At 49.8% G+C, this 21,630-nt stretch overlaps 2 protein-coding genes across 11 annotated transcripts; both read right to left on the bottom strand.

Annotated features, from left to right (window-relative positions):
• Positions 1-560: 560 nt before the first annotated feature.
• rph3aa (rabphilin 3A homolog (mouse), a) lies at positions 561-8,450 on the bottom strand. 7 transcript variants are annotated; one of them, XM_061800471.1, is made up of 15 exons: positions 8,309-8,450; positions 6,254-6,398; positions 6,001-6,130; positions 4,815-4,898; positions 4,607-4,727; positions 3,586-3,702; positions 3,432-3,511; positions 3,165-3,239; positions 2,586-2,695; positions 2,320-2,446; positions 1,914-1,970; positions 1,504-1,655; positions 1,262-1,343; positions 905-1,001; positions 561-836 (listed from the first exon to the last, which is right to left on the bottom strand). In XM_061800471.1, exons 2-15 carry the CDS (start codon positions 6,388-6,390, stop codon positions 706-708), a joined length of 1,500 nt encoding a protein of 499 aa, XP_061656455.1. In that variant the 5' UTR covers positions 6,391-6,398; positions 8,309-8,450; the 3' UTR covers positions 561-705. The 7 variants fall into 7 exon arrangements, with proteins under 7 accessions (XP_061656455.1, XP_061656452.1, XP_061656448.1 ...); XM_061800468.1 differs by having other exon boundaries at positions 4,607-4,898; XM_061800464.1 differs by having other exon boundaries at positions 4,607-4,898; positions 6,001-6,398.
• Positions 8,451-8,622: 172 nt separating this feature from the next.
• Positions 8,623-21,558, bottom strand: ptpn11a (protein tyrosine phosphatase non-receptor type 11a). Of its 4 annotated transcripts, none has more exons than XM_061800462.1 (16): positions 21,278-21,558; positions 20,118-20,240; positions 18,674-18,868; positions 18,409-18,601; positions 17,777-17,896; positions 17,587-17,700; positions 17,402-17,498; positions 17,127-17,224; positions 16,885-17,043; positions 16,488-16,619; positions 16,218-16,372; positions 16,083-16,150; positions 15,853-16,004; positions 15,121-15,239; positions 14,947-15,034; positions 8,623-8,744 (listed from the first exon to the last, which is right to left on the bottom strand). In XM_061800462.1, the coding sequence occupies exons 1-15, from the start codon at positions 21,289-21,291 to the stop codon at positions 14,965-14,967; spliced, it is 1,809 nt and encodes a 602-aa protein (XP_061656446.1). In that variant the 5' UTR covers positions 21,292-21,558; the 3' UTR covers positions 8,623-8,744; positions 14,947-14,964. The 4 variants fall into 4 exon arrangements, with proteins under 4 accessions (XP_061656446.1, XP_061656445.1, XP_061656444.1 ...); XM_061800461.1 differs by lacking the exon at positions 8,623-8,744 and adding an exon at positions 10,979-13,812; XM_061800460.1 differs by lacking the exon at positions 8,623-8,744 and adding an exon at positions 10,979-13,780 and having other exon boundaries at positions 21,278-21,557.
• Between the last annotated feature and the right edge of the window lie 72 nt (positions 21,559-21,630).

Raw genomic sequence — 21,630 nt, 5'->3', positions numbered from 1 at the left:
CGCTCGGAGGCACGCACGCATTCTCCTCGTGTCCAGCAGGTGGCGACGTCGTCAGACTCGAGAGGTTTTGACACCCCGAAAGCAGAAATGTTATTATAGGAGCGTGTATATCGCAGTATCGTTTTATATGAATATTCAAATGATGAAGTTCAAAGTTTGGAGGGTCTTTGGGACTTTATTCTGCTTCAGAACAAACTTCTCTGCCAGAGAGATAAAAATCCTCACGACTGCTGCATTAGCTAACATCCTAGCTACCATCCTCAACCACTAACTCGCAGCTAACTTATGAGCATTTCAGACTACCCAAGGGCTACTAACTAGCTAGGCTTTCGTGAATGAAGTAACCAACCCGAACTAAGTCATGAACCTGCTCTTGAGTCAACGTGAAGTCGGTACCTTTGAAACTTTCGCGCACCGACTGGAACAAACGAGCTAACGTGAAAGCAAAACATCCGAGATGTGTGACGCCGGAGGGGGCGCTACTGAGTGAGATGTTTTTTTTTTTGGTTGAGGTGCCATTTGTTGTCTTTTATCAAAGAAAGAGAAAGGTGGGCGGTGGGTCATTTCGTTGGCGGTTGTTTATTGTCCACGAGACAGCATGCATCCAAAACCGCAACGAGCTATCGACGGCAACGTTCACGTTAGGCGGAGCCCAATTCCCCGCAGGAGCTCAACGGAAAGTGGCGACGGGCAAAACGCCCTTTTTCAGTCGTCAAAGCGTCCGCCGTCGTTGAGCAGCAGGTGCCAGCGTTCGAACTTCTTGTCTTGGTTCTTCAGACATTCGTACCAGTGCTTCAGGCACTCGCCTTGAGCCCGGATACCCAGCCGGCAGCCGCCTGCGCGTGAACGCAAACGTTTCTAGCTAGCGTAGGTTAGCGTGCCGGCGTCACCCGCGTCCGCTTACCGATGAAGTCGTTGGACTTGCCCACGTCGTGGTCCCACACGGAAATGTCCAGAGTCTTCTTGGCCAGCTCGCCGTGCTTGATCTCATAGCTGAACTCCTGGGAGCATTTTTCATTCATTCATTCACTGATTCAGCTGCTCACACACCCGTTTCACTCAGTTTTACAGTTGGCCCATCACTGATTCATTCATCCATTCATCCACGGAGCCGCCAATGTTTGAATTCACTCTTTCACACATTTACTCGTTCATTCACCAAATCGCCTCACCCAGCTCATTTAGTCGCTCGCACTCATTCCTTGTGACACTTATTCATCCACTCATCAGTTCACGTATGGATTCATTGGTTCATTCGGACCTCCTGGAAGTCGGGATTGAGGGTCTTCTTCTTGACCTGCGTCTTGTTCTTGGCTTTCTTTCCCACGTCGGGCTTCAGACACCTTCGTGGGACGACGCGGAGGCGACAGCGCGAGGACGATGTGAGGTTGAGAAGGTGAAAAGGACGAAGGAGGACAAGCGAAAAATGGTGAGAGGATGAATTAAGTAGAGTCGCATCAACAGTTCCACATCTGCGTGATCTCGTATGCCGTGCAGTCGTACACTTTGACAAAAGGGTCCGAGTATCCGTTGGCGTCCATGGCGACCAGGTGGGCGCAGCGGACCACGCCCACAATCAGACGACCCTGCTGGCTGTCGTAGCGCAGAGAGACCAGGATGCGACCTCGCTCCTCGCGGTCCTCCAGCTGGTCCACCTGCACCGCATCGGACGCGTCTACGTATGCCGTGCGGCGGCGGCGGCGTCTCCACTTAGTCAGACAAGCGAGCTCGGCTTCAAAGTAAAACTTTGCATGAGGGCAAAATAACGGAGCAATTCGAGCTAACGTCCTGCCCCGGCGTGCGGGCGAGGGGAGTCAACCCGCGTGCTCGCAGAACCAAAGAAACCCGCAAGTCGAGACGCCGCCGTACTGCCTTTGCGCAACATGCGAATGAACGTGCGTCAGGTTTCTTACGTCGTCCTCATAGAGCGCCATTCCTCGAGATTGACCCCCGACGACGGCTTTTTTCACCTGCCAACAAAGTGAGATGTGCGCTACTTTGGAAACTAGAAACCCACGCGCCATCTGCTGGTTGGGGTGGGGCGCTACCGCCTCCTGCCCTTCAAGCAGAGTCACAAAAAACACATTTCGGCTACAGAACAAAAGATAAGACAAAACCGAACTTCACGGCTAACAGACGAGCGCGTGTGGGGCAGATGGCGCCGTGCCCCCCTGATGCTATATAATCTCTTAAAGGTGCTAATCGGAACCACAAAACGGCGGTAAACAACTAACGTAGCTAGGTTGAGTCATCGCAGCAAGTGGTGAGACGTTAAAGTACATTTTTTCAGGGTATTTTTCCATCCGTGACGCATTTTACCGGGACCACTCTCTCCAAGCACATGTTGAATTTCTTCTCCTGGTTGAACTTGAGCTTCTTCAGCGCCACCCGCGTCTCCCCGATGAAGTCGTTGCGTCCGAACTTGTCCTCGTCGCTCACCGACAGCCTGAAGGCCAAAGACTACGCTAACGATCTTCAATGTGGACGCGCGGAGAGTTCACGAAGTGCGACCTTGACCAGCGTCGCCACTCGTGACTCAAGCTAGCGCCGTTTAGCGCAATTGACGGGAGACGAGTCGGTAGTACCGCAAAGTTTTCCGGGACATTTCTTCGTCGGTGATGCCGTGATAGACGAGAATCTCGTCCCACGTCGGGTTGAGGGTGTTCTTCAGCGTTTTGGTGCGAAGCTTGTTGGACTGCAACAGAACCGAAAAGAAAAGAAAAAGTGTTAGCGTTCAATTTAGGAAGGTGCGAAAACAGCACAACCTGGTGGCGGTGACGGGGCGCTGCCCCAAATGCACAGTCGCCACCATAAATTTAAAGTTTCCTTGACATTTCTCGAGTTGTTTCGTTCTAAGCTACGTGCAGTATGTTCATCTACACATTTTGCTGAAGGATTTGGACGAAAATGCTAGCTCGTCTGAAAAAAAACTGGCATATGTCAGGGGCTGTCGGCAGTGTGCTAGCAACAGGAAGTCGGCAACGCATTGGTTGGAAATGTAAATTCCAAAAATGCGGTTTTGGTGGGGCACCGCCCCCTTGCGCCGGCCACCGGATGCGCACCTTCCAACAAATTCCTTTCCGAGTTCTTTCCTCAAAACGGAGCTACGCGCGCTAAGCCGGTGACTTAGCATCCCGCAGTTGCGACGGCGACGGGGCGTGTACCTTACTGGCGCCCGGCAGCAGGTGCAGCTTGACGTAAGGGTCCGACAGGCCGTTGGAGTCCATCGACTTTAAGCCCTGCAGAAGCAAAAACCACAGCAATTTTGGTCAAATCCACAATTTGCAGGACCTCGTCTGCGTACGCTACATATTTGTGTTTGGGTTCCGCCTGGAGACGCTTCTGTGCGCTACACGGCCGAGAAGCCTCGACTTTCCGAAACAAAGTTTGCGAAAGGACCGTCCCGGGCCGACGGTGGCGGTCGTGCGGACCTTGGCCTTGATGACGCGGCACCGCAGCTGCTGGCGTTCCTGCTCGTAGACCAGCGTGAACTCCAAACATCCCAGCAGAGCTGAGGCGGCGACGGCAAACAGAGACCACTTCAGACGGGGAAAAGCGCAAACTCGGGCCAAAAGTCGCTCTCACTTGCGTCGTCCGAGTCTTCGGCGTCTCCGTCCTCCTCCCGGATTTGGCCGGCGGCCACCGTCTCGTTTTGGTCCCGAGCGCCGGTCCGCTCGCTTTGCCCGTTGCCTCCTGCAATTGCTGGACAAAGCACGTACGAAGCTTGACTGAACTGAGCTGAGCTGAGCTGAGCTTGGACTGGCTCCAGCACCACCCTTGTGAGGATAAGCAGCTCGGGAACACATCACAAAGTATTTTGACTCTATAGATTTTTTGTTTTGTCATTATGATCATTGTAAATTTTCCGGGACGGTACTCATTTGTATTTACAGGATTTAAATCGCCGTTGTCAAACCCAGGGCCCGGGGGACAGATCAGGCCCGCCGCGCGATTTTATGTGGCCCGCGAAGGCAAATCAAGTGTGTCAACTTCCGTGATTCTTGTGAAAACCTGGACCAAAACTTCAAATTGTCACATCATGTAGCATAAATGATGACGCTACCCTTGTACCTACGAACCTACCAACTAGAAAACCTTGATTTTTGATTCCAAAACTAGTTTGTAAATTGTACATATGTTGAGGCGAGGCGGCTGGTAAAGCGTCGGCCTCACAGTTCTGAGGTCCCGGGTTTGATCCCGGCCCCGCCTGTGTGGAGTCTGCATGTTCTCCCCGGTGCCTGCGTGGCTTTTCTCCGGGTGGGCACTCCGGTTTTCATCCCACATCCCAAAAAACACCCGACATTCATCGGACACCCTAAATTGGTGCGATTGTGAGTGCGACTGTTGTTTGTCTCGATGTCCCCTGCGATTGGCTGGCGACCGGTTCAGGGTGTACCCCGCCCACCTCCTGCCCGTTGACAGCTGGTATAGGCTCCGGCACTCTCCGCGACCCTTGTGAGGATAAGCGTCTAAGAAAATGGATGGATGTTGAGGCGATAAAATATTTTGATGGTTTTACAGCCGTCAGAGCGAAAGGCAAACTTCGACGTGGCCCCCCGACAGCCGCTCGCTTGAGCACCAAGTGAGTTTTTTTTTCCCCACCTACCGGGCCGACGAACCCGCTCGGCGTCCGCGCATCCGTCGGGGCTGGCGGGCGGCGGTCGGGAAAGCGGGAGCGGGCCGGGGTCTCGACCCCGGAAGAACCAGGCCCCGGAACGCTTCTGCACCTGCGCCCCGAAAGGGGTGGGGGGCAAGGGGGCAGTTGAGCGCACGGACGGCGTCGTGCCGCCGGCGCGCACGCTGAACTCGCTCACTTCTCGCTCTTCTCGGCAGATGGCGCACAAGCCCCGCGTCGAGGCGGGGGGGCCCCTTCGGGACGCGCAATCGCTGCACATTCGCTGCAAACCACAACAATTTGGCTTTTGGCTAACCTTGACAAATATGGATGATGTCAAATCAATCATAAATACATAAATCAGCAAATTGCAGTTTTCTTTGAGCATAAAATCAATACATGGTCATTCAGCAGACTTGTATCTTAATTGAATTCATAAGAATATTGATATAATGACCATGAAATAAAGTCATTGAACAATCTATTTTGTTCAATTATTGATATTTTTAATCTTAAACAATTCACGTTTTTTTTTTTTTAACCCTAATTCACTCTTTCAGATTAATTAGTAATGTAAACAATTTATTAATTGGGACTATCATGATGAGCCGTTTAAAAAATTATAAAATAATGATAAAGTTTCATTAAATAAACCAAAAAAAAAAAAAACAAATACAGGCAAAATAATAAATAATTTCAAATACTTAAATAATTCAAATACCGCTGAATAAATAAAATCATTAAAAATGGCATTAAACATTTCAAACAAGTGGTGCAAATTAAAATTTGATTATTTTACTTCATCTTTCATGAATTTGAAATCTTTGATATAATTTTGGAAACGATTAAAACGCTTTATTCATTTCAAACAAGTGGTGCAAATTAAAATTTGATTATTTTACTTCATCTTTCATGAATTTGAAATCTTTGATATAATTTTGGAAACGATTAAAACGCTTTATTCATTTCAAACAAGTGGTGCAAATTAAAATTTGATTATTTTACTTCATCTTTCATGAATTTGAAATCTTTGATATAACTTTGGAAACGATTAAAACGCTTTATTCAATACGCTCTCCCAAAACTGGAAGTTGTTTGTCATACTTTGGAAAAGCACAAAAATATACAATGTTCAGAGGCGGTGGAACCAGGGGGCACGCAACCCCCCCCCCCCCCGCCCCCAACTTTTTGGGCCAGCCTTTGACGCAACTTCCGTCTTCACCGCCCTGACTTACCGCAGAATAATTTCACGTAGCAAACTATCGACGTGATGTGCATATTTCATTTTTGAGCCTGGTTGACTCCCTCCAAACAAGTTGTTCCCCCGACTCCGACAAAAAGCAAACCTTTTTTTTTTTTTCGGGATTTGGCGGCGCCACGCGTACCTTCCCGCAGGCTCCACAGAGGGCGGCCGCGACGCCGCTTGGCCCGAAGGCGGCGCCGCACCGCAGACACGCCGAGAGGCCGTCCCCGCGAGTCGTCCTCCGGGCGTCCTCCAGCCGGCCGGACAGGAGACTGGCGGTGACGTCGGAGGAACGGGTGAGTGAAAGGATGACGGATGGATGCCAGCCAGATGAATCCAGAAGTCCGTCGCGGAATGAAGGGATTATGAAATGATGAATCATCAAACGATCCCACCGTATGCGCTGCCGCTCGGCGGCGTCCAGCTCGGCGGCGCGGGCCAGCACGTCGTCGATGAGTCGCTTCTCCTCCTCGGTCAGGTCCTCGCCGGGGTCGGGGCTCTGGCTCGGGGGGGCGCCGCACCTGCTCGTCATGATCCGCCCTGAAAGGGTCACGCAGAAAAACGCAAAGTTCAGCGAAAAGGTCGCCGTGTCGTCCTCCAGGTTCTGAGTCAGACCAGATCGGACCGCGCACGACTTTTGGAAGCCCAAAGGTCCGATAAAAGCAGCGCTTCGCCACCATCTCGGCCCGTGAACGCGACGCTAAATCTCGTCTATTGTTTGATGGGGCAATGACGGCCCGCATCCAGGAGATGGCGCTGTGGTGTGGGGAAATTCGGCGTACTGCGCCACCTACAGGACTGAAATGGAAGACTTTTATTTCTTCTTCTTCTTCTTCTTATTATTATTATAATACTTATTATTAGTATCTGAAAGTTCGTTAGCGTCTTTTTCGTCAGCGTCTGGGTCGACGCTCGTTAACAGCCAGGAACAAAGTCGTCATCGCCGTCGGCGACATAAATGATGACGACATTCATGACGAGGACGTCTTACTCGTCGCTGTCGTGTCGGGACCCCCCCGAAACATTTCGGCTCCTCCTTTCGTTAACGTTTGGCCGCCTTCTCCTCTCCGGAAATGTCAAAGGTTGCCCGGCCGCCACAAAATGGGTGAAAATTGGAAAAAAAAAAAATCAAATCATGCAATTGCGTGTGAGAGGTCATCTTGTTTTGTGAATTTACATCGCTGACTTCCTGCACGAGGTCACGGGAGCTGACAGCTAATAAAGCGGCAATAACATGATCATTAATACACAGATACACGCGCAGGTGATTTTTTTCTCAAAGGAAAATGTCAAGAAATGTTGAGCCGCTTGTTGCCGTTGATGGAAGACGACGTGACGCTAGCTGGCAGCTAGCCGCAGCTGCTCGCTATCTGGCGGGCCGACGCTCACGTGGCGACTCCCGGCGTTTTATTATTTGGCGACGCGGAGGAGGTTGAAATATTACCCGGTTGACGAGCGTCTCAAACTGCTTCTCATTGGCCGACATTCGCCCGCCGCCACCACGAAGTCGTCCTGGATCAACGTTGACATTGCTTCCAGTGGTCACATGACCTTAACATGCGGTCGGGATGACCCCCCCCCCCCCCAACGTTTGAACGTCAACTTTAATTCCTTTCACAATTTAATCCCTCGGAAGCCTTATTAGGGCAGAGGCGGGACGGCGAAAGTTAATTCCACCCACGTACGATAGTCTGTTTTCATGTTACTGCCTCCACGCGACGCTAAAATCAACACAATCCCAAACATTTTCAAACATTGCAGACGAATAAGATCGACTAGCGAGTGGAAAAACGCCGCTCGAGATGTTTAAAACGAGCTTTTACTTTGTAGGATTTATTGCGGAACGACATTAGCATTAGCACGATGTTCCCAAACTAAAAGAAAGTAACGGAAGGTCAACAACGTACGCCTGCCGTACATTAAATAATGGGGCGGCGACCAGTTGAGGGCGTACGGCCCCCTCTCGCCCGAAAATAGACCGGACGGCGCACGGAAAATGGCCGGAAGGATTTTTTTCCTGCTTTTCTTTGCGGATAAAAATACCGTACGTGTCCTTCCTCGCGATCCTCGGAATCCCTCGAAAATCGATTTGAAGCGGAAGGGAGATCAGTCGCGGGGGGGGGGGGGGGGGGGTGGGTCAAGAGCAGGATGGCAGGCAGCATGGGAACGAGCGGGGATATCAATAAAAACATCAATTATGCAACAATTTTTTTTCTTTTTTTACTATTTAGAGTAAATGTATTGCCATGCCATTAAAACGAGAAGTCAAATAAGATTTCTAAATGTTGCATTGCATTACCAATGATTTCATGAGAAGAATGAATTTAACATTTTTAAAACTGACCCAGATATTAAAACGATAAATCTTAACCCTAAACTAAAATGAGGACGTCAAATGTGTTGACTTGCGACGATGAAATGAGAAATGGAAAAAGCAACGTTGTGCTCACCGGTCAAAGCGTTGGCTCCCTTCAGCGCCAGGCTCCGGCAGCATCTCCCCCCGCCGGCGCCGTACTCGCATCTTCCTCTTGCCCCTCCCCCTCCTCCTCCTCCTCCTCCTCCTCCTCGTCGTCATCTCGCATCTCGTCAGCGGGAGCCGCAAATGCGGGAAAGGACAGTTTGGACCAAACGTGTCGGTGGCCGTTAAAAAGCCTCCCAGGGTCATCATTTCATCAAAAACATCTTTTAATTTCATCCAAATGGGAACTTTTGATGGCCATGGCTGTCACCGATGGAAAAGTGGGACACTCGCCCGACTTTGGTGCAGGGGGCGTGGGATCGATTCCCCCTCAGCGACGGCGTCGACGTGTGCCCTGCGACCGACTGACGACCGCTTCAGGGTGTAGTCGGCCTTAGCCGGGGAGAGGCTCCGGCGCTCCCGCGACCCTTGTGAGGATAAGCGGCATGGATAATTGACATGTCAGAAATTCATGTATAACCTATTATAATACGACGTTTGACTGTTTCTGGCATCAGAACCCCCCCCCCCCCGGGGTGAGGCGCTCAGGGTACACGACCCAGGACTAACACCCCCCCCTCCCCACCCGTCAGGGCTCCGCATTTGAAAATGTTCAGAAATGGCGCGCGTGCATTCTGGACATTTTCAGCCTATTTTGGCGCGCGAGGCCGAGCAGCCGCCCGCGTTCTGTCGGCGCCGCGCGAACCCAATTGGCTGGCCGGGTTGCAATTAGTGAAATTAAAATACTTGCAACTCACCAAAAACTCTGCAGGTCGAGGTCTGCTCTTCCCCGTGACGTTTTTTCGGAGGTTCCTTTTCTAAGGTTTTGAAAATTCAGCCTTGAATTCGAAGTCGCATGTCAACCACAAGAAGATGGGGGGGGGGGGGGGGGGGGGGCGACGACGACAAGCAAGTCTGCCGTTTTGGGCCAAAGCCACCACTTAGCGTCATTTAAAAGTGTCCGATGAATTGAATAAAGTATTCCCTTGTGGACTTTTATATAATTAATCGGATGAAAGCACGAATCGAATCCTCGCTAATCACTAACGTCGGCATTTTTATATCATTAATTATGCACAGTTGAAGAGAGAAGTTTACATCCATTGCGCAAGAACATTTTTTTTTTATCTGAGTGTCTGAAATCAAATCAGAGCTCAGTCAGGATGACCAACATTATTTCATCTCGTTAAATGCCACAATAATGACGGAATTTGATCTTATTTTCACGGCGGTCAAAAGTTTCCGTCCAGAAATCGTACGACAGTGCGGACGGGGAAGCCCGCGCGATGACGTCACGGCTTTGGGAGCCCCCCCCATAGGTTGGCTGACTGACCTGGGTGGGGGGAGGGGGAGAGATATTTTTTAATAAAACGCCCACGATTGAAAATGTCGATTTCGGTATTAGGAAACGAGATAGCGACGGAGGCCACGCCAGCGCAATCAAGTGATGACAAACGACGGCGAGACGGCAACTTTTTCATGACGGCCGCGCGTGGACTGCGGCCACGCCACAACGCATCACGCCGTGTCTCGTCGAGGATGCGGTGGTCGCTGGCACGCCGCCGCCGCCGCCCTTTGGCGAAGCGGATGACAAAAAAAAAAAAAAAAAAACACCCCCCCCCACACAAAAAAAGAAGCATGCATGATGGGGGAGATAAGACACAAAGGGCACATTTTGCGGAAAATGTCTCAGTTGTTGTGAATTGAATCCTGGGGGGGGCTCATTTCAGGTGGAATTGTTTGCTTGCCGGAGGCGGCGATGGGAGACCTTCTCACGATGCGTCAAATCTGCTCTCGTTCTTGTCAATCATCGGTAAACGCCGTTGACGACTTGCCGTTTTGTCTCGGATCGTCCTCGTCGATCGAAAATGCGCTCAGGGCGACATGCGGCCAAATGCAGCAGCAAAAAAAAAAAAAAAAAATGCTGGAAATCAAACAGGAAGTCAGCCATTTTGGCCTAAAGTGGCATTTTTTGGGGGGGGGGAAATTGGCCCGACAGCAGTTTCTCCATTCGAGAGCGAATTTGGCCACCGTGTCGATCGTAACGGGAACACCAATTTCTCCCGTTCGCACAGGACGGGATGCTTGAAAAATTCTCCAGGACCCGAGCAGGAGTTGGAACAGGAAGTCGGCCATTTCGGTTTGAAGCGGGGGGGGGGGGGGGGGGGGGGTCCAGTTGCATCGATTGACGCCACGTTTGGTGGCCACGTCAATCGTAAGAGGACGCACCCAAAAAAAAAAGTCTTTAGAGACTCAGATTAAAGGGGGAGTTAGCCGTTTTGGTGGAAAGGAACCTTTTTGGACAAAGTACACGAAAAATTTTGCCCGCAACAAAAAAGGCACAAAAGCTGCTGAACGCGCCTCACGGGACACGACCCAAGAAAACGTTGGAATTGAACACGGTCAATTCATCCCCTCCGGAAGCTTCAGGACGACAACCGCGAGCTGGCTGAACACAAAAACACGATCGGAACGTGCGCCAGGAGACGTTTTGGGGTCAACTTTGCATTTATTATAAGAGAAAAGTGCAATAATACAAATGAAAAGTTTGTGACAAGGAGAACAAAACAGTGTGGTTTGTTTTGTCGACGGCATTTCCAAGCATCATGAATGAAGGCCTTCAATATGGGGGGGAAGAAAATGACAAAATTCCAACTTGGGAGTTTGTAATTTGACTTTGGTCCACTTTCATTCAAAACAATAAATAAAAGCAAAAGACAGCAGTGAAATGAGGCAAATGAGCTCGCCGTTTATTCTTGGTGAGGACGTCCAATTTTTTTTTTTTTTCATCTTTCGTCATAATAAACGCTCTCTTATGTCAAGAGAGAACAACACTACGCATGTTACATACACTTTATCTTATTGGCAAGTAGATATGTTTTTCTTCTAAGTACATTCGCTCATGTACAATAAACACCTTCAAAAATAGACTTTTGTTATGTTTTCTTTTTCCCCCACCGGCCAAGAGTCACATTCGAGCGTTAAAAGAGCGCCGCGCGAGGAAAATCTCCAGGCCGCGTTTTGAGAAATGAGCCCACCAAGGCACGGACCAGAAGAGCGATCGCGAGCGCGCGTTAGCTTAGCATCGGCCCACCAAAGCTGCCCCCCCCCCCCAGATAAAGGGATACCGCGGCACCAGCATCGGACCAACTTTGCACATTACGGAGCAAATTTGCGTTTATTCGATATATCCTTGATGTCTCGCTTAAAGTATTTGGCACACGAGTACAACTACTAGGCTGTGTTCTACTCTTGTGTACCCCCGCATATTCATCATATCTTTTTTTTTTTTTTTGCCATGTATCCTCCATTATTTGGTCAAAAACTCACTTTTTACGCTCAAGGCCAAGCAGTCAAATCTTTCAACTTTTTGCTTGTTCACTTTGTGATAAAACACTCGAAAAGAGTTGATAACAGGTTGGGGAGAAACCATTCGCTTGCTCGGTTTGTGGCTTTGGTGGCATTTTAATGTCCCAAAAAACTTGTGAGTTGAGGAGCTTCATTTAGGGAAAAAAGTAGTGCTTTGGCACCATCTTGGTGCCAAGGAGCTGTGCTAGAGTGAGTTCGAGAGCTTATTTTTGACAGAAATTGTGATTTAGTGCCATCTTGGAGCATCTTGCTGAAAAGGAACTACATTGAAGTGAGTTGAGGACCTTCATTTAGGAAAAAAATAGTACTTTGGTACTATGTTGATGCCAATAAAGTAAGTTTAAGTGAGTTGAGCAGCTTCATTTTGTGGCATCTTGGTGCCGATGAACTATATTGAGGTGAGCTGATGACTTTCATTTAGACAGCAGTCGTCGTTCTTTGCCGTCTTCAGCATCAGATGACATCTTTTGTTACTACTGAACCTTAACTATTTACAATTGTTTTAACTGTGGCATACTAGCAAGACCGCTACGCGTCAAAATGGGAGGGGGGGGGGGGGGGGAGGGGCCTCTTACGATACTGGTGGGGTCCCACAAGTGCCGACTAGTTGCTACCTTCAGTACTACTAGTGCAGCACAGTCACAAAAAGTGGCACTCGTCGCACCCCCCAAATAAAATTGTCATGCTCTGACGCACTCTGTTGAGGACCAAGAGCAGAATGGACCTTAAGAAGGACACCAAACAAAACGTTCAAACGGTTGACAAGAATTTGGGGTCACGCGTAAAAGAGCTCGGTCGGGTAACCAAGTGGCATTTTCTTTCGGGGGTCCAGTCTGTGCTTTTTGTGTGTCGTGGTGTTACCAAAAGTGCTGCAACAAAGCGGCGGCGTGAGAAGACTCACTGGCTGTATGCTAGGCTAACCCTAAGATAAGCTAAGCTAAGGTGAGGGGCAGCAACGTCGGGTTTCTCGGCACCTTCGGCGACCGCCCGGCGGCAGAGGCAACGCTGCGTCCAAGGCAATTCGTTCCATTTCAAAACAAGTAAGACGACACGCGCCCACACGTGAATCGTAAAAAGTTGCGCTTGGGGATGAAATTTCAGGATGAGGCTAAAGTGCACGTCAACTTCATTCCACCTCGTGACGACTGTCAGAACGTTTTCCCGGCTTGGAACCGGGCGACGGCGGATCCAATTTCCGAGAGCTGCCGCCCCGCGATAAAACTCAAAACGACAAATTATTGAAAAGAATAATTGTACAATATATATATGTATATATAAATCACATGTAAATGCTGGAAGGTACAGCAAACGCGGCATTGTTTGTTTGAACATTATCTTTGTGTTATGTTGTAATATGTTTATGTGTACCAAAAAATTAAAAATGGGCCAATTTTGTCTTGATTTTTAAGGGAATGTCTGTTTGAATCTCATCATCGTGTGATGTTATCATGTGTGTGTGTGGGGGGGGGGGGGGGGGAAGAAGCCGACTTTGAGCCATGAAAAACTTCCTGAACTTTCACCCCAAAGGCCAACCTCCCCAACTTTTTGAGCGCAGCGTATGAATTCATAATGCACTTAAAAATGAACATTTGACGTTGGACCGGACGACAGACGAGGCTCGCGAACGCCACGCGGCGGGACATTCGGACGCGGGTTTCGTGGTCAAGGCAGTTGCGGCGAGCGAGGTCAGAGTTCAATCTTCGGCCGGTCGTTTGGCACAAAACGTTCTCCGCTAACCCTACAAACAATCGACAAGCTAAAAAAAAAAAAAAAAAAAGAAAAAGAAAAAAAGACGACAAAAAAAGCAACGGGGGGGGGGTTTGTTGGCTTTGCTTCGACGCTAACTGGACTGGGTCAGGTTCAGGTTCGGTCGTCGGGGATTTGGCGCCGCTCGGTGGCCGGCGTGAGCATCACAGTGATTCGGGGTTGGAGCGGAGAGCCCCAAAAGCCCCCCCTCCCCCCGCCCCCCTCCAATCCCCCTCTTATTCTCTCGTTCGCTTTCTTTCGTCTTCTGTTGTTTTACTGTGGTCGGTGATGTCCCGTTGTCAGCGGCGCCGTGAGGCTGGCGAAGAAACGGTCAGGCGTCAAAGGGGTCCTGCGGGAGATTCGGGTCACTGCGCCTTCGGACTGCCACCCATCACCAAAACAATATGACAGCGCTCGCTGGCGGAAAAAAACATTTTCCCTGCTCGAGGCTAATTTGCACGTCGCATTTCTTGCTCTCCCTCACTCGCGTTCACGTTGCAGGGCATGAGTGACCACACCCAAGAACATTTTTTGGTCTGTTGCAAAAACAAATGCGCCCTCTCACGTCTACACAACCAGTCCCATGTCACAGTGTGTTTTACGGGAATTAATGCAACTTTTATCACAGCCAAAAGCGCATCCTTTTAGTTGAAGTGGGCTTACTTTAACCAGGATCCCTCGCTGTATGCTGGCCGTGGTCTGTTTTACCGGATCTCGGTGCCATAAAATGTGTAAATCCACGTTGGCTTGGAACATTAGCTGCTCGTTATCCGCCACCATGTGATGAATTTATCATAACTTTGTCAAAATCGTTCCGGTCGCAGCGATGAAGATCTGCGCAGCCCTTCGCAGACGGGATTCATGAAAACCTGCAGGACTCGGAAGTTACCCTGAGTCAAAATGGCGGCCGTAAAAACAAAGGAAGTCGATGTGGCGAGGCGACGTCTTCTCGTCGCGTGTTGGTTTTCTCGAATGGGAAAATTCTGGCTCGGCGTTTTCTTTTTTTGCCACACGATTTGTGGTGCCACCAACGTCTCTCTGCTGTCTGTGTGGATCCTTCTCTAGCTTTAGCTCATTTCTCGCTATACGACGCAGATTTGCCCTTTTTTGCTCCTCCTTCGGTCTTCCTCCTCTCTTACTATCGGAACTCTTTCACCGTTTCTTCAAAGTACCGTCATTTCGGGCCCACAATCCGCAACTTTTTTCCACAAACTTTCAACCCTGCGGTTTATGCGGCACTAGCGTTAGCGCAGCAGGTTATAAATTTCGGTACAAAGAAGGAGTTTAACGCTAGCGCCGCATTACACTCTTTCCGCGTACCGAGGCCTACAAAAGCAGGTGCGCGCTGTAGGCCGGGAATCTTATACAGGCTTAGGTTGGTCTCTCAACGTTTAAACGAGTCCACCGGCGCCTTCAGATACGATGATCTGCGCCGACGTGGCGCCGCACGAACAAACTAAAGCGGATTTGGCGGCGCACGAGGGCATCTCGCGTCGGGGCGTCCGGGGGACTCACGTGGAACGGAGGCGGATCTCATCTGAAGCTCTTCTGCTGCTGCATCAGGCCCACGTTCTCGTACACTCGCGAGTGGTCCTCGTGCATCCTGGCGGGAGGGAACAAAGGGGGGACCGCGGCAGTTAGCGAGGGGCGGGCGTCGGGGAGGTGCGCCGGCGAAAGCGGGTCACTTACTCTGCGCAGGTGGGCGTGGGCAGCGGCGTGCACGGAGGAAGCGGACTCTGCTCGCCGCCCGTCAAGTCTGACAGGGAATACTTGATGTTGGTGTACTCGCGACCTTTGATCTTACTTTTCTGGAACACACAAAAACAACCAAAAAAAAATAAATCACACATGATGCCTACAGAACACTCAAAAGCATAAATGTTTGACACTGTGTTGTCCATGTACACAAGAGGCCACTTTTGGAGTGTGCAAGGTAGTCTTGCTCCCGGGCTCAGCTAACCGAGTTCAACAAAAATGGAAACAAATAAATTGCAGTCGACTTTCAAAAAATTCAATCGAACTGAAACCTTCTGAAATTGTGCACTAATCTTTACTTTCAGTTCCAAAAAAACAAAAAGTGCATGAATTTATGCAGCAAACTGAAAATGTAAATACTTCCTCGAAAATTCACCAAGTTGGCACATGATCTTGTTTACATCGCTGATTTAAAAAAAAAATATATCAAAAAAGTGGCCAACGTCAAAAGGCGTCAAAGTGCCAAATATCACCACCAATAATGGGTCAATCCTTCATTCATTTCATAAACGTTTTAGCGGCAGTAGTACGCACTATATGAGTAACGTGTCGTGGATGTACGGACATTAGCATGCAGCTAACAAAAGATTAGTATGATTTGTGTTTTGTGGTCCCAACATCGATTTTGAAAAGACGTCTTGGGGGGGGGGGGGGGGGGGGCAAGACCTGCTCCTCCACGATTCGCCTCTGCAGCGTCTCGATGTAGTGTTGCACGGCCATGTAGATGAAGCGGTACTGCGCCTCCGTCTGAACCATCCCGGAGCGCTGGGAACGGACCATCTGGATGCTTTTGGGGACGTCGATGTCGCAGTCCACGCCTGACGCACGGACACATGCACACGTGTCGCTCACACAAACGCGTCGCTCTCCCACGCAGACGCCCGAGAGAGACTCACCTTTCTCTCGGATGATGTCGATGAGGATGTCGATGACGATGAAGGTCCCCGTCCGTCCGATCCCTGCACTGCCGACCCAAGCGCGGCCCCGTTAGCGTGCGCTCGCCGGCGCCCCCTGTGCCGAGGGACACGTACCTGCAGTGGACGGCGATGGGCCCGGCGTCCAGGATGCTCTCCTGCTTCAGGTTGACCTCCTCCAGGAAGTCGAGAACGCCGCCAGGGTCCGTGGGGACGCCGTGGTCGGGCCAGGCCCTGAAGTGGTACTGCCACACCGTGCGCTCCGTGTTGCCCTGCAGAACCCCCCCCCCCCCCAAAAAAAAAGAACACCCGAGCAGACTGAGAAACGGCTGCACTTTCCACCACGAGAAGAGGAGAAAACCAACATGAAGAAGGAACGCGACTTACCTGACCCACTTTGGAGAGTTTGAGTTCTCTGAGGATGTAGTCGTGCGCCGCCGTCTCGCGGACGTTGCGGACCCGCATGGCGCCGTATTCCTTCAGAGCCGACACGTCGGGCCAGTACTTCACACATTTACTCTGTCGGCGGCAAAACCGGATAAAACAGGAACAGTCAAAATCATTTTTACATCCAATAAAAGGCCCGAAGGATTAAACGAAGAAGAAAAATAGGTACACGAAACTAGCAACATCCCAAACTGCTAATTTAAATGAAAATGGTACAAAAAAGAAAACAAAAAAAAAAACTGGTTTCATTTGAACAAAATGCAAAAAGAAAAGTAAAAATCCGAGACTGAAAAGAAAGAGAAAAAGTCACGAAACGGGCGCGGACGCCGCGGCTGACCTTCCCTCTCTCCACCTCCTTGGTGGTCATGACGATGACCCGCGAGTTCTCCTGGAAGACCATCCTCCAGAAGTCGCTGATGGTGTTCTGCAGGCAGCCCTGAGTGGCGATGTACGACTTCCTCAGCTTGGCGCTGTTGGACTTGCCGTCCTGGTCGGGCTGAAAGTCACACGGCCACGCGGGTCAGCCAGGACGCGACGGCGGCGTGAGCGAAAGTGCGCGGACGAGGCGGGGGCATTTACCACGCTAGGGGACACTACCGCGATGATATTGGCGTTGATGTAGTCGGATCCCGGCTCGTTGGGGTCTCCGTCCGTCAGGACCACCCGCGTGTGGTCGACTGCGCGTGGGAAACAAAAGCGCACGTCAACAAGATTGCTCTGGGGGCGTTGAACGGGCCTACAGACCGGTACTTCCCCCTACCCCCCTTGGGACCACAACGGACACGCACTGAGTACACAACACACAACACGCTTGAGCAGTTTTTCCTCATCATGTGGACACTCTGTTAACTCACAAGGCAGAATGTTCTTGTATCGGTTCTTGTTCTTGTTCTCGGCCCTCTGGCCCTCTTTGCGGCTGTACAGCAGCTTGCACTCCTGCTGCTGCAAAGTCTGCACGGGGGAGGGGGGTGGGGGGGTTAACACCTTCACAAATGCGCTGAATGCAGAGAGACGTGAGGAACCCAAGCGAAGTCCTTACCTCAAACTCCTCCCAAAAACCTTGCTTGACTTTATCCGTGGCCTCCGCCAGTTTGCTGAGCTCCCGCACTCGACTTTCGATCTCTGCTGCGTTGATGCGGGTGGTGTTGAGGGGCTGCAACGACGGACCGGTACGTGGACCGTAAGACGCGTATCGAGGATAGCGAATAAACGCTCCGACAGAGAGCCACCTGCTTGAGCTGCAGGACGGTGCCGAGGGTCTCCACCATGGGGTTCTTCTTGTAGTGCTCCACCAAGTCCGTCAGGGAGTCAAACTTCTCGCCGCCGCCCACGTCGTACTTCAGGTCGTGCTGCACGGGGGGGGGGGCAAAGTCACATCGCGACCACGTTTCCACAAAATGAGATCATTGCATTTCTTTCGAGCAAAAATCAGATTTTTCCATGTCAGCAGGACGGCAACTGGGATCAGTAAGATGGGGGGCAGTCGTTCACAAAGAAAAAATGTTAAAGCAACAACAACAACAAAATATTAAGATAAAATGTAACAATTCCAATAAAAGAAAAATACAGAATGTTAAAATTCAGCAAAAAATTGGACAAAATATTATACAAAAAAATATAAAAATAAAAAGCTAAAATGTGTTTTCAAATTACCAACAAAATTTAAAATGTCCAAATCTTTTGTTTTAATTGCAAAAATAAGTAGTAGTTGTCCTTCTTAAAGAATAATTGAAAAATAATATGCATATTGTTGTAAGAATTGCCGAACGCCAATTGCTCAGCGCTGACTGGGACAAGCCGTCGCGATGGGGGGACGGGACGGACGACAGAGACCGAGCGACGGAGGCGACGCGGGCTTCACCTGGCAGCGGATCATGACGTGCGTGACTTTGGGCTTGCTGTCGCTGCTGTCCGTCTTGTCGTCGCCGGTGCGCACCGACAGCACGAAATCTCCGGGGTGGCTCTGGCTCTCCCGCACCAGGAAGCTGCCGTTCTTGCCTTTCTCCGTCAAAAGCTTCTCGGCCTCGCGACCCGACAGGTGCCCGTGGAACCATCTGGAAGGACGCCGCGGATTTTTTTTTTTTTTTTTTCCCCCCCCCTTTCGCCCGCTCCCGCAGCAGGCTCACCTCTCCGACGTCGGGTCGGCGCAGTTGAGGGGATACTTGAGCTCGATGACGTCGCCGTTCTTCTCCTTGAGCTGCCCGTGGTGCTCCATGTAGTACTGGACCAGCTCGGCCAGCGTGGCAAACTTCTCGCCGCCGTACAGGTCATAGTAGTCGCCCGTGTTCTGGATCTTGATGTGGGTGACGGCGCCGTTCCGCCTGCGGGGAGGGGATGCGCCGAGAAAGCTCAAAATCTCCTCACGCTTGGGTGACTTTTTCAATGCGCATGTCAAACGGGGCTGCACATTTTAACAATTGATTATTATCGATTCAACCTGTTGAAAAATGATTTTGGATGATTAAACCACAGGGGGGGGTCGGACAAAAAAAAAAAATCACTGCCACAGTTCGACGCAAATATTTAGCGTCCCCTCTTTTTCTGGCGGAATCAGTCGTGTTCCGCGGGCCTTCCGTGTTATTAGGTGCAGCCCACAAAAGTTGCCACAATTTTTTTTTTTCCTACCGTGTGCCTGGTAACTAACTTAAAAGTAGAACACAAGCGAACTGTACTTAGTAAGCGGTCCTTACATGTATCACTCGAGGGAACTCAACTCGCGTACCCCCATCGGTTCTTGCGCCACATTTGGAGAATCGACAAGGATGCCATTAATACTTTTTTTGCAGCATAAAAAAAAATACAAATAAATAAATCTAACTGTTACTGTTCTACTTGTTTGTGTTCCTAATTTCGTAAAAAGATAACTAACTTTTCTGGACAAAAATAAATAAAGGGTTTGTCCCGTCAGCTGCTATTTTACACAAAATCCCCTTTTTTTTTGCTGAGTCAGCTGGTGAGTTACAGTCACCGTCCGGACTGTCATCTGAGAAAATGGGAAAGGAAAAAAAAAAAAAAAAAAAAAAAAGGAGAACTTGCAGATGTGGGCTTCACGTGACTTCTCGTTAGCATTAGCTCGAGATCAGCGAGAACGTTTCTAAGGCACGAAAAAAACGTACCACTCAGCAACCAAAACAAACAAACGAGCTTTTGCATTTTATGGCAAAAGTCGTCTCACTGACAACAAGCAACACTAACAATTTTTGGACGTTCGCAGACAAAAAATATAAACAACACAGTCAACAAAACAGAAGACAATTGATAAGGCGGGCAAACATGAAGAAAAAAGTATTATATTTTATTTTGATATTGAGCCATGAGTAAATTTGAGATTGTGGCATTTATATTTCACAGACTTGAAATGACGGTAACGCCTTCAAAACACCAAGAAATGACTTTGATCTTTGGTTTGGTTATTGCAAATATGATGAAAGCCATTGATAGCGGGAAAGGAAGACTCACGCGCAGGAGGACGGCAATCGCTTCACAACTAAAAAGTCGGCTTTTTGCGCCGTTCGCAAATGAATACTTTGGGCAACGTGCGTGAAAGGGGTGCGCCGACTCCTCACTCACCGCACTGACAGGGTGAAGTCGCCGGGGTTGCTCTTGCTGGGCCTCGCTAAGAAACTGCCGTCCACGCCGCGGGTCAGCAGCAAGTTCTCCGCCTCCACGCCCGTGATGTTGGGGTGAAACCACCTGGAGAAAGGCAAAGGCGAAAGTGAGTAGGGGGCGGTACTTCGCGGGAGCATTTGTCCACGTGGAAAAGGTGCAAAGCTTCGAGGTACAGATTTTCCACTGACTTTTTTTTGGTCATCAAATTATTTGGCTGATTCGATGAATCGTTTCAGCCTGCTGACGGTTGCCAGCCAATCACAACGCACACATACGATGTTGACTCTCGCGATAACCTCACAAGCATATTTTGCAATGTGGACGAAAAGCAAAGCACCCAGAGAAAACCCACAAAAGCAGTGGGAGGACGTGTAAAGTCCACACAGGAAGGCTGGATTCAAACCTCTGACTTCAGAAATGAGGCCAACTTTCTGACCACTCAACATCGTAGCATACTTTTTAACTCTACATAATGTTGTAGTGGCTAACAATCATAAAAACATATATATATACTTTTGTCTTGTTTTGCTGAACAAGTAGGCCTTCTGGGTTACTGGAATGTCATGTTGGCAATTGTGGTGGAACTTGGAGAGCCGAGCCTGTTTTATTTATTTTTTTTTTTTAGCCAAAGCTGTTGTTTAAGAGTTCGATGCCTCGACGATGGGAGAGGATACCCCAAATCTGACATGACTTTATGAGGCGTGCTAAAATGTCACGCCAATATAATATTGCACCCCCCCCGAAGTGCTTCTTCCAACTCATCGTGCGGTTTGGCTGGTTGAAGGTCGCCTTTCTTCTTGCACATAAAGGCGCTCATAGTTGCTGCTGTGCTCCGTGTTGCCACAAAACTGACATCATGATGAGGCTCCCGAACGTAATCGTTGGGTGCTTCTCTTGCATTGTAACTTTACAAGGTGGCGGAAAAAAAAAAGAAGAAAAAAAAAAAGCAAAACATGTTGTCACTGGTGGAGGTTCGTTCACGTTTGGTGGCGAGCCAGCAGCCGCCTGCCCTCTCCATACACAGACGGGAAAAAAAAAAGAAGTGTTCGCCGGAGTTCAAGTTAAACAGTTGGCTTGAGGCCTTCGTCGGACGTCGTTTTCCAGACGAGCGCTTAGCTTACCTCCGAGATGTCATTTTTTTTTCCGCTCCTCACTTCCTTCCTTCCTTCCCCCCTCGGCAGCTAGCAGTAGCTTCTTTCCGGCTAGGTGGCGAAGCTTCGAGACCGTTTTTCCCCCTCCAATCGCCGGGAAAAGACTTTCGTCGGCTCACATTCGGCCAATACGAGTGCTGAAATCACGGCATCGACAAAAAAAAAAAGTAGGCGCAGGAGCGACCTGAAAAGTGTTTGTAGGCCTGTCCAGGGCACTTCGGACCGAGTCGACGGTCGGACGTCACCAAAGATGCGACAAAGCAGGCGGTGCGTTGAATGTGCTCACCCGCGCCGGCCGTTCCCCGTGTTTGCGCCGCCCAATT

Source organism: Syngnathoides biaculeatus, chromosome 17 (assembly GCF_019802595.1).
Source record: "Syngnathoides biaculeatus isolate LvHL_M chromosome 17, ASM1980259v1, whole genome shotgun sequence".
NCBI lineage: Eukaryota > Metazoa > Chordata > Actinopteri > Syngnathiformes > Syngnathidae > Syngnathoides > Syngnathoides biaculeatus.
Note: the sequence above shows the minus strand (reverse complement) of the source record. Positions and strands in the feature narration are given on the sequence as shown.